This window comes from Homarus americanus, unplaced genomic scaffold (genome assembly GCF_018991925.1).
Source record: "Homarus americanus isolate GMGI-L3 unplaced genomic scaffold, GMGI_Hamer_2.0 scaffold48406, whole genome shotgun sequence".
NCBI classification, from domain to species: Eukaryota; Metazoa; Arthropoda; class Malacostraca; order Decapoda; family Nephropidae; genus Homarus; species Homarus americanus.
In genome coordinates, this window is record NW_024753828.1 from 4,610,210 (window position 1) to 4,622,665 (window position 12,456).

General features: G+C 45.1%; 1 protein-coding gene across 1 annotated transcript; it reads left to right on the top strand.

Moving 5' to 3' along the window:
- The first annotated feature begins 2,858 nt into the window (after window positions 1-2,858).
- LOC121855501 (kynurenine/alpha-aminoadipate aminotransferase, mitochondrial-like) lies at window positions 2,859-4,949 on the top strand. Its single transcript, XM_042350475.1, has 5 exons — window positions 2,859-2,928; window positions 3,105-3,273; window positions 4,136-4,325; window positions 4,485-4,619; window positions 4,782-4,949. The coding sequence occupies exons 1-5, from the start codon at window positions 2,859-2,861 to the stop codon at window positions 4,947-4,949; spliced, it is 732 nt and encodes a 243-aa protein (XP_042206409.1).
- Window positions 4,950-12,456: the final 7,507 nt, after the last annotated feature.

Below are 12,456 nucleotides of genomic sequence, written 5' to 3' on the forward strand. Positions count from 1 at the left end.
GGTAGAGTATCAGGCAGGACACAGGTGCCTGGTAGAGTATCAGGCAGGACACAGGCGTCTGGTAGAGTATCAGGCAGGACACAGGCGTCTGGTAGAGTATCAGGCAGGACACAGGTGTCTGGTAGAGTATCAGGCAGGACACAGGCGTCTGGTAGAGTATCAGGGAGGACACATGTGTCTGGTAGAGTATCAGGCAGGACACAGGTGTCTGGTAGAGTATCAGGCAGGACACAGGTGTCTGGTAGAGTATCAGGCAGGACACAGGTGTCTGGTAGAGTATCAGGCAGGACACAGGTGTCTGGTAGAGTATCAGGCAGGACACACACTATGAACCAGACTCACAAAGGCTCGAGCGACGATCATAATTTTTTTTATAAATAAAGTCGTAGATAATTGACCTAACTGTTTGACTTAGGATAAATTTGAGATTATCGTACGTTCATAGTCATTATACGTTATTGCCATTGTACGTTCATAGTCATCGTACATTCATAGTATTTGTATGTTTATAGTCATTGTACGTTCATAGTCATTGTACGTTCGTTCATTGTACGTTGATAGTCATTGTACGTTCGTTCATTGTACGTTGATAGGCATTGTACGTTCAGTCATTGTACGTTCAGTCATTGTACATCCATATTCATTGTACGTTGATAGTCATTGTATGTTGATAGTCATTGTACGTTCAGTCATTGTACGTTTATAGTCATTGTATGTTTAAGGTCACAATACGTTTATAGACATTGTACGTTCAGTCATTGTACGCTCATTCATTGTACGTTCAGTCATTGTACATTCAGTCATTATGCGTTCAGTCATTGTACGTGCATATTCATTGTACGTTCAGCCATTGTACGTTTAGTCATTGTATGTTGATAGTCATTGTACAGTCAGTCATTGTACGTCTAGTCATTGTACGTTGTTTTTCATTGTACGTTCAGCTATTGTACAGTCATAGTCATTATACGTTGATAATCATTGTATGTTCCATTGTACATTCAACCATTGTACGTGCAGTCATTGTACGTTGATAGCCATTGTACGTTCAGTCATTGTTCATTCAACCAATGTACATTCAGTCAGTGTACGCTGATAGTCATTGTACGTTCAATCATTGTACATTCATAGTCATTGTACGTTGATAGTCATTGTACGTTCATAGTCATTGTACGTTCATAGTCATTGCACGTTCAGTCATTGTACGTGCATAGTCATTGTACGTTGATAGTCATTGTACGTGCATAGTCATTGTACGTTGATAGTCATTGTACGTTCAGTCATTGTACATTGATAGTCATTGTACGTTCAGTCATTGTGCATTTATAGTCATTGTACGTTGATAGTCATTGTACGTTCAGTCATTGTACGTTGATAGTCATTGTACGCTCAGTCATTGTGCATTCATAGCCATTGTACGTTCATAGTCATTGTACGTTGATAGTAAATGTACGTCGATAGTCATTGTACGTTCAGTCATTGTACATTCATAGTCATTGTATGTTGATAGTCATTGTATGTTAATAGTCATTTTACGTTGATAGTCATTGTACATTCACCTGAGACAACATAAACGACAAGCTGTAGTGTTAAGACTGTGACGTTGTGTTGTAACTGGTGTGTGTTGAGGCAGCAGCAGAGACTGTTAATGGACTTTTTTTTTCATAGAGAAAGGAGGGGTGAAAGAAGATTAGAGGGGGGAGGAAGGAAGTTATAGTCCGGAAATTGAAAAAGTTTATGGGGAGGTAAGAGAGGGCGGGCTGACAGCCTAGCTAAGCTAATAGTGTGTTAGGGTTGTGTCATGGGTTAGTCATGGGTGTTTTAAGGGCCTTATTTCATATTCCGCCGACCCTACTGGCGGATGTTGGTCTAGGGAGGTTGTCTATTGCCTGGCAGTGTTGATCGGGGGTGGTAATGGACCTTTTGAGATTTGGTAACTTTTTGGGAACCATGTATGGTTGTTGTCGTTATCTGGTGGGAGTCTTTGAAGGAGTTCTTGCTCTGATCGTTCTATCTTTTGCCAGATTCTGCTGGCCAGGGTGTGCAGCTGCTGGTTGATGGGTTTCATTCTCAGGTCTCTATGTATATCGGCTGTGGTTCTGGTGAAGAGGTATCTTTCACCTGTGACGATTTTAATATTTGAGTGGTGCTCATAGTATGAAGAGGTATTGCTGGGTTAGTTAATATCGGTGTGATAAATGATGTCACTAGGCGGAGTTTTATTTTCTTAGGAAGCGCTTTAAAGTGGTATAGTTTTTTCAGCTCTCTTTTTGCTTTTTCCTTCCTGATGTGGAATGGAGGTAGTGAAGCCGTATTTGGGGGAGGGGTGGGGGGGGGGGAGTAATTTATTGCTGTGGCTCAGGTTAGTCTGTTGAAAGTGCTTCTCTGTCACACGAGCGGTAAAGTAAAGTTTCACATTGGGTATTTTCAATCTCCATAATGTCTGGGGATAAACCTATGTACAGTATGTAGTTAATTTATTACTCTAATCTAAGCTTTGGTTCATAAGGAGTGCGGAGGTTGAGTGGATATACTACTCGCGTCCTGTTTCAGGGGTTAGTGGTTCGATACCCAAGCATTTCTAGTTCGCCAAGCAGTAAATGGGTACTTAAGTTTACAAATTCGGGAAGTGAATGCGGTCGAGTGAAGTACCGGCCATGCTGCCTCCTTGTGTACAGAAGGCCTAGAATTACAGTGTGCCGTATCCATACTGTACCCATGGGCCCAATTTACACATAACATAGCGGGAACATTTGATATACAGACCTATAATAATTAGGACCTTAAGTAAACATCTTAGAGCCAGTATTCACATTCTCCAGCAGTAAAATAAAACGGTGGCTGCCTGACGCTGCGAAATTATGATGGACTACACCAAGTACATGAACGCCGTGGCCAAGAACCGTCAACCAATGCTCATCGCTGAATTCTGCAAGTCTTTAACAAACTATTATGATAATGAGTATATAATAATAATGACAACAATAATAATAATAAAATATATTCAACAAACGGAATCATTATTCTTTATTAATTAAGAGAAACATGAAAAAATTAATGAGGATGTGTGTGTGTGTGTGTTACTAATGAAGGTATATTTGTAACAGTTAAGCTACAGCAGAAGGCAGAGGAGGACGTGGTGTTCCTGGCAACGGGGTCGCCCAGCCCTGACACCTTTCCTATCCTGAGCGGTTCACTACAGATGAAGGACGGACGCTCCATTGCCCTCACCCCTGAGAAGATGGCCTGCTGTCTCCAGTACGGCCCTACACCAGGGTACGTCCAAACACATTACTTTATCCTGTTTGCCACTGATGGTTCGTTAGCAGGCAGGGCGATCAGTCACGTCTCTGTTACGCACTGTTGGCACGGACTGGGCATGAACTCGACTCCAGGATGTATCTGTACCTGCTCCAGTGTTGGTCAAGTCTGGCATTGAATGAGCTTACACTCGGTGGCTTCTTCAACCTTATGTTGTGACCTCCAATGGGGCGGGCATCCGCCAGCTCCAGATATGGACACTCGACTGAGTAATGTCGTCTGAGGCATAAGCCAGGCAGTTGCAGGTACTTTGATCTCTCAGGGTAACCGAAGTGCCGTAACGTAGGCACCAGTCTGGTGGCCCCCCTTTGAACGTTTTGAATCAACTGAAAGTCTCTCGCATATCTCAGGGACCAGACGAGTTGACAGTACTCCAGACGGGGAAGACTCCGAGGAGCCGTGGCTAGTGTCGGTGTCAGATATAATTTCCACTCTCCAGTCATGGTCATACGTGCAATTTGCACTCCCCCAGTCATACGGGGCGACAGAACTAGCTTTGTATATGACCCAGTTAAAAATATTTAGCCTTATCCAGCTTTGTATAATTATGATATAGAGATCCACATGTTCCACTTATTTATTATGCAAAGTCAAGATTATGTATATATTTAGATTAGGTTAGGTAAGGTTGGAGTCACAGGATATTCGGCGAGGCAATGTTGACATTCTTGGTGTCCTGAGACTTGAGAGGAGGACGAGGAAGGCACAAGACGTCGGCGGGGTCATGGGCGTGGGACAGTGCCGGAGTTGTGAAATGTCAGGGAGTTGATGTCTTCTTCGTGGTATTTTAATAACATAGGTATATCTCGTCCTACAGGTACCCTCCTCTGTTGCAACAACTGGCAGACCTCACACAGAGACACCACTCACCCCCTCGATGGCATGACACCGACCTGTTAGTGACGAGCGGCAGCCAGAGTGGATTACTGATGACCATGGAGATGATGATTACCGCAGGAGACTACGTGCTTGTGGAAGAACCTTGTTATACCGGCGCTCTCTCTATTGTGAGCACCTCCATTTTGTGTTTTTCATCACCTTGGACTATAAAACAAATTAATACGAAGTGAATAACTTTATGATATCGAGATTTTTATTCATATAATGGAATTATTTCCGTGTCATAACGTAATGTATCACTTATTTTTACTTATATACCCTGGCAGTTAAACCCTTTCTGTCCGCGGTACCTGGCGGTGCAGTGTGACCAGGCTGGGCCACTGCCGGAGTCCCTGAGGGCAGCCCTGAAACCCTGGGCACCTGATAACCAACACAACCGCTGCCCTGATCCGCCCCCGAAGGTGAGGTGACGACCCTAACATAATTTAACCTAACCCTAAATATAAGCTAACCTAACTTGACCAAGAAATAAACTAACCTAACCCAACCTACATTACCCTACCCTACCCTACCCTACCCAGACCTTATTGATAACGAAATATTTTTACTCCGTTGATCCACAGTTCCTCTACACAGTCCCGACAGGATCTAACCCGACAGGGACAGTGACTACGGCTAAGAGACGTCGGGAGATCTACAACATTGCCCGAGAGTACGACATTCTTATCCTCGAGGACGACCCTTACTACTTCCTTCAGTACGACCACCAAGAGGTATGTATGTTAGGCTAGGATTTGTTCACTTATGTCTTATCGTATGCCAATATATAATATAAATAATAATGGTTACCCCTCGTGTAACAAGGATGGCCGACCCAAGGGCCACCTAGAATTTGTTTAAGGTGTAAAAGCTGTCGCCAACACAACAACCACACCTTAAGTTAATGAGCTGCATGACCCAGTATCAAGGAATAGTCCGAGAAGACCGGACAACTCGCCAACTGCATTGGCTAACCATTACACCGGAACACAATCCCCAAGTCTATTAACATCCAGGTACCCAATTACTGCTGGGTAGACAGAGGCAAATGGCGTAAAGAAACTTGCCCATATGTACACTATAACACACATACATTATAACGCACATACATACACTATAACACACATACATACGCACAAACATACACTATAATACAAACTTACACAATAACACACATACACAGGTTGGTGAGGAAGTGTATTATGTGTGTGTGTGTTTGTGTGGCCATCAAGCTCTTGCACCAAACATCTGAGGACACTGCCGTCTATCCCTGGTCAAATGCCTGTTTACTCTTGTTTTATACCTGTACTGTCCAGGAAGTGTACGTATACATTAGAAACTATAACGCCACGGTCTATGTCTACACACAAACACACACATGCTGAGGTGTATGTTTGGAAGTGCATAGTTTATATACATGTTAAACCGATTGTCAACTTGTATGATGATTTTCCTGGATATTATTATTATTTGTAGTAGTAGTAATAGTCGTAGTAATAGTCTCTATATTATACTTGTAATATACTGTATTTTACCTTGTTCGTATTCATACTGTCTGTGTACGTTGTTTGTATACCTATGCCGTCTAGGTACCGGGGTACATGTATGTATGTATGTATGTCTAACAGTCTCCATACACACAGCTCCCCAGTTATCTGTCTCTCGACGTGGATGGTCGAGTACTCCGGTTCGACTCCTTCTCGAAGGTGGTGTCAGCCGGGCTAAGGGTGGGCTTTATCACGGGCCCTCGACCTCTCCTGGCCAAGATTAACTTACACAAGGGAGCCACCATGATCAGCAGCTCCTCCCTCTCCCAGGTCAGCCTCTCTCTCTCTCTCTCAAGTTCAATGCGTTTAAGGAAAGCTTTTTTTTTATTGGGCACCCCCTACATCCTGTGTAAGGTGAAGCGCCTACAGCACCCAACAGGGAAGCATGCTAAGTCATAGGTTTATGTCATCATGTTATTGTCAGCTCCAACAACTCCCTGAATACGAATTCGCAACTTTTCGATTTACAGCAGGTACCTACTTTACTGCTAGGTGAACAGGGACCAAGGGCTAGGAAGTATGTCCAAACAACTTTCCACCGGCCGGGAAATCGAACCCGTGACATCTCGCTTGCGAGGCAAGAGTGGTACCGCTCTACCACCGGCGCCCCTTAGGAAAGGTTATGGTGTAAATACTGAAAAAAGGTCATCAATAGTGACCTGACCTTTGAACTAACTGTCTGTAGATTCAGCTTCGCCCTAGGGAGCACGGAAGCTAGTTAACTGGGCATCCCCTTTACATCCTGTGTGAGGTGAAACACAGCGTCCAACAGGGAAGCACCGGAGTTCATGCTGTTTGTCTTGTTATATTTAGATGACGGGCGACAAGAGTACCCCGAAGGGCCAGTTTAGTTAGGTTAGGTTACAGGTAGGTTAGGTTAGGTTACCTGTATATAGGGAGAATTACCTGTATAGTTCATCTGTTTATGACAACAAGGGGCAGGACTGTCCCTAGGAGGAGGGATATTTGGAGAGGAAGGGATGTGGCCACGGTGGGGGTGGAGGGAGGGTGGCCACGGTGGGGGTGGAGGGGAGGGAGGGTGGCCACTGTGGGGTGGAGGGAGGATGGAGGGAGGTGGCCACGGTGGGGTGGAGGAGGGTGGCCACTGTGGGGTGGAGGGAGGGTGGCCACGGTGGGGGTGGAGGGAGGGTGGCCACGGTGGGGGTGGAGGGAGGGTGGCCACTGTGGGGTGGAGGAGGGTGGCCACTGTGGGGTGGAGGGAGGGTGGCCACTGTGGGGTGGAGGTGGCCACGGTGGGGGTGGAGGGAGGGTGGCCACTGTGGGGTGGAGGGAGGGTGGCCACGGTGGGGTGGAGGGAGGGTGGCCACGTGGGGGGTGGCCACTGTGGGGTGGAGGGAGGGTGGCCACTGTGGGGTGGAGGGAGGGTGGCCACGGTGGGGGTGGAGGGAGACACAAAACGATCAGAGCAAGAACTCCTTCAAAAACTCTCACCAGATAACGACAACAACCATACATGGTTCCCAAAAAGTTACCAAATCTCAAAAGGTCCATTACCACCCCTGATCTATACGGCCAGGCAATAGACAACCTCCCTAGACCAGCATCCGCCAGTAGGGTCGGCGGAATATGAAATAAGACCCTCAAAACACCCATATATGGGATAGGATAGGATGTCTAGTGCTGTACCGACAGACAGTAACTAACCCATGACACACCATCAGATTAGCTTAGGCGGTCAGCCCGCCCTCTCTTACCTCCTCCTAAATTTCTTCAATTTCCGAACTATAACTTCCTTCCCCCACCTCTAATCTCCTTTCACCCCTCCTTTCTCTACGAAAAAATAAATTGAGTGGTGAGGAAGCGTCAGGGGGTTCCAGGGGTCAGAGGGGGTGTTGAAGGTTCACATGTCGTCCCCGGGTCTACTAAGAGGGACTACTCAAGGACTACTTCGGGATGAGCCACGAGAGGGTATAGCTTGGCCAAAGGGTGTCAATGGCCAGGCTGTCGGGGAGTAGTGGGTGGGTGGCTGACATGGCCCTGGGGAGAGTGGGAGGGGGTGGGGGGAGGGGAGGTTATTAAGGTCAGACCAGCTGTGTCCTGGTGTGCGGTGATGGGGAGGGGTTGGTGGGGGTTTCATCCTTTAACCTCTGTGATGATCCTTGACCTCTGTTGACCTCCAGGTGGTGCTGAATGAGCTGTTGACAATGTGGGGAGAAGATGGTCTGCGAAGCCACATACAACAGCTCAGGTCTTACTACAAGGCCCAACGAGACGCCTTTATTACCTCTGCCTCCATTTATTTATCTGGTGAGTCTCTCTCTCTCTCTCTCTCTCTCTCTCTCTCTCTCTCTCTCTCTCTCTCTCTCTCTCTCTCTCTCTCTCTCTCTCTCTCTCTCTCTCATACTGTTGAAACTAATCAACTTTCTCTGCGTTCTGAATCTTTCCGTAGTCATGACGTGTCAACTATAATGCCCCATGTATTGAACAACAAAACTGTAATCCCACACTGTATTTCTATAACAATTTCTGTACCATTCTGTATCCCTCTGTTCCACCAGGTGTGTGTGAGTGGTCTGTACCCTTGGCCGGTATGTTTCTGTGGCTCAAGGTAAGAACAACTCATTAACAAAATCATCATAAAAAAACTGAACAATACAATCGCTAGTATTAGGTTAAGTTAGGTTAGGTTAGGTTAGGTTTGGTTAGGTTAGGTTAAGTTAAGTTAGGTTAGGTTAGGTTTGGTTAGGTTTAAGTTATGTTAGGTTTAGGTTAGGTTAAAATAAGTGACTTTGTTAATACATGTACCAGGTATGTGTGTGTGAGTGAGTTATTACCTGACCCATATAACACAACACAGGTACCAGGTGTGTCGGATACCAGGAAGATGATACTCCAACGGGGACTAGAGAAGAAGGTCATGTTAATACCTGGACAAGGATTCATGGTGGATTCCTGTAAGCCCTCTCAGTACCTCAGGGCATCATTCTCTACTGTCAGCCCAGAGTTGATGGATAAGGTAAGGATTCTTTTTTAGAGCTTAAATAGAATAAAGATTCAAATATAACCCGACAGGAATTAATACAAGCTAACACGTTCTAACACAAGCTTACACGTTCTAACGGAAACTAACACGTTCTAACACGACCTAATACGTTCTAACCTAACCTAACTTACGGTATGTCTTATTTCAGGTGATGCAGAACTTAGCTGAACTCATCCAAGAGGAAATGAAACAATTACAAAGTGAACAAGTGAACACAGTGACTCACTTCACCAAACAGAACAGTGAACAAGTGAACAGTGACTCACTTCACCAAACAGAACAGTGAACAAGTGAACTGGACAGTTACTTTAATCTGCCAATTAATCTCTCTCTCTCTCTCTCTCATTTACCAGTATACAGTCTATCTGTCAATCTATACCTATCTATCTATCCATCTATCAGTCTATGTCTATATCTATCTATCTATCAATCTATATCTATCTATCTATCCATCTATGTCTATATCTATCTATCTATTAATATGTCTATCTAGCACCTTGCATATTTTTTCTATACGTTAAGATGTAAGTTTTATCTCAATGTTTCAATTCTTATTAAGATTTGTAATAATATTTAATTTTAGTGGACATAAGGAATAATTTGTAATGTGTTGTTATTATTATTATTGATGTTACTACGACTACTTCTAATGTAATGGTCATGATAAGAGCTAACCTGAAAACCTTAAGGATTCATATTACGCTCAAACGTCCACAAAACCTTCTGAGTCTCCCAGTGGAAACGTCCCCCGTTTTCTCTGTTCCTTGATGACGTCATCGATAAGCCGTCTTTGTTTAGACGCTGTATGTTGGGATCTGTTGCCATCCAACCCTTTGTAATCAATTTAATTTTGCTTTCGATAGCCGAGTCAGAGCATTGTTAGTTGAGATAATAGTAGAGAATGAAAATGAGTTCATAGATTGAAGAAGCCGCAAGTCCGGAAAACCGTGGGGGCAAACTTTTTCGGAGTGAGGGTTGTAAACTCTTGGAACAATCTACCAGAGAGTGTTGTGACGGCACCGAGTGTGAGCTCTTTCAAGAGAAGACTTGGGTTTCAGGAGCCCGCCCAGTATTTGCCAACAGTGCTGGGAGAGACGTGATCCATCGCCCGGGCGGCAGCGAGCCGACCTTTTGGTGAAGAATATAAAGGAAAAGAGTCGTGACCGATCGCCCAGAATGAAAATGAGCCGATAGTCTCAATTTCAATAAAAGTAAAAAAGTAAAATTAATTCATCGGAATAGGAGTAGGTGGACTCCCTGGCCTAGTTTGAGTGAGGGTGCCGCGGGCATTTCAACCGTTAGTAAGTGCCCGTCCCTTCATCCATACAGGTCCCTAACGCAGCCTAGGCCGTGTCTGTAGCGTGGATGTTGTATCCACTATGTCTGGGGAGATGTCCGAGGTCCAGTAGGATCAGTTACCTTCGTGAGACCCGGCCGTCAGACACTTCAGACTACCTATAGCCCCCATAGCTGGCTCGTCTGGCCCTAACGCTCGGTCCACGAGGTGACGCCGGATCACCAAGCCACACACCACTACCATCCCCCATCATTGGTGGATGAGTGTCTAACTCAATAGGGCTATTTGTGTGGTGGAATTAATCCACTGGGATCTCCAGAGTTCGTCCGATAGTACTCCATGGTGGCTGGACCCCATGGCTGTTGCTTGAGTAACACACCTGACGACTGAGTGTTGTAGTGGCAGTTGCCCTGGTCTTTATGGTGCTAAGTGACTATAATAGTTGTGTTATTGAGTATGTCCACCCAGTAGTGGTGTGAGTATGTTGAGCCTGAGGGCCTAGTACTAGATTTCGTCTGTTAGTACAAATAAATTCTTTCTTCTAATTTCATATTCATGTTTAAATAAACTTTGTATTTGTATAATTGTGTCTATTATTTACCTCCAGTATTTACCGTTATTTCTTCCCTATTGCTTGATACTATCATTACACCTACCCACGAGCCTCCTATCGTCACGCTACCAATGGTGATAAATATAAGAGTAAAAGGAATTGTTACTGGCACACACAGGCCCTCATAAATGGTGGGAGTTCAAGCCCTCATACTAATACTAACACTAATACTTAACTGTAATTTAACTTTCACTGCTTATGGATATTTGGACCAAAATTCTGGAACAGGGTGGTAATATCGACAGTATTTACCTAGATTTTGCCAAGGCTTTCGACAGTACCCCATGGAAGGATGAAAATTAAACTGGAAAGGTACGAGATTCGGGGAAATGTTCTAGAGTGGATTGGAGATTTTCTCCATGACCGCAAGCAGTGTGTGGTGATTAATGGCACAAAATTATCAAGTGTACCCATCACAAGTGGGGTACTGCAGGGCAGTGTATTGGGCCCACTGTTGTTTGTCTGCTTCATAAATGCCATGCCTGACACTGTACATTCCTCCATACCACTGTTTGCGGATGACTCCAAATTACTGTATTTCGGGAAATAAAGAAGCAAACAGACTGTGAAGAGCTGCAGAAGGATCTCTGTGAGGTCCAAGAATGGTCAAAGAAATGGCTGCTGAGATTCAATGTCACGAAGTGTAAGAGGATGCACCTTGGGTGTACCAACGGTAAGGAGGCATATCATATGTCCCAACGGAACGAAGAAACTGCATTGAGACTGAATGTGAGAAGGACCTACTGTAGGTGTGTATGTTGACAATGAGCTGAAGTTCTCGGGCCATTGCGAGAAGGTAAATCAGGCAACTAAATTATTATGTCTTACAAGAAGGTCGTTCAGATATTTAGACGGTCCGCCCCTCATAATGATCTTCAAGAGTGAAGTGCTTCCCCATCTGGAGTACTGTCACCCCATCTGGTCCCCGAGATATGCTAGGGACTGTCAGTTGGTTGAAAATGTTCATAGGAGAGCCACCAGACTGGTGCCTGCACTTCGGCACCTCAACTACCTTGAGAGATTGGAGCGCCTGAACTTGCCTAGCTTATACTACAGACTTGCACTCAGTCGAGTGCCCTTACCTGGAGGTGGTGGACGCTTGCCCCACAAGGGGTCACAGCTCAAGGCTGAAGAAGCCGCAAGCCCAAAAAACTGTGAGGGGTAACTTTTCCGGAGTGAGAGTTGTGAACTCTTGGAACAATCTGCCAGGAAGTGTTGTACTTTTTCTTACTTTTATCCTCTTCACCATTGATCGGCTCGTTAGCCGCTTGGGCGATAGGTCACAGCTCTGGTCTTCCTCCACCAGGCTTGACCAACACTGGAGCAGGTTCATGCCCAGTACCTGTCAACAGTGCCTGACAGAGACGTGACTGATCGCCCAAGCGGCTAACGAGCCGACCAATGGTGAAGAGGATAAAATTAAAGGTAAAATATTAATCAATGACAACTATGCGCTGTTTTTGGGGAAGAAATGAAACCTACGCTGTCTATTATTTCCTTTGTTTTTCCCACAAACAACACAACGGTGACAGGTGTGTAGGGGTATCGAAATATTAATGTTGTCTAGCACTCAGGATGGAAGGAAACTCTAATGTGGTTTTCTTGTATAATATAAGTTATATGATAGACAGTCTGGTGCTGGAGGTGCCGTGTGGTGAGGGGCCAGCGTGGAGCTTGCTGGAGGAGGTGTTGCTTGTTCAGGAAGATGGGCAGAATGAATTCTCAATGGAGAGACAGAGCTTATGTACCCAGCAGCAGCCGCCAGTCCTCTATGAATCATGTTGGGAAAACCCAGAAA

Coding starts and splice junctions, on each gene's coding strand:
- LOC121855501 (XM_042350475.1), top strand. CDS start 2,859: ATGATGGACTACACCAAGTACATGAACGCCGTGGCCAAGAACCGTCAA. Junction 3,274..4,135: donor CAGTACGGCCCTACACCAGG/GTACGTCCAAAC, acceptor CTCGTCCTACAG/GTACCCTCCTCTGTTGCAAC. Junction 4,620..4,781: donor GCCCTGATCCGCCCCCGAAG/GTGAGGTGACGA, acceptor GTTGATCCACAG/TTCCTCTACACAGTCCCGAC.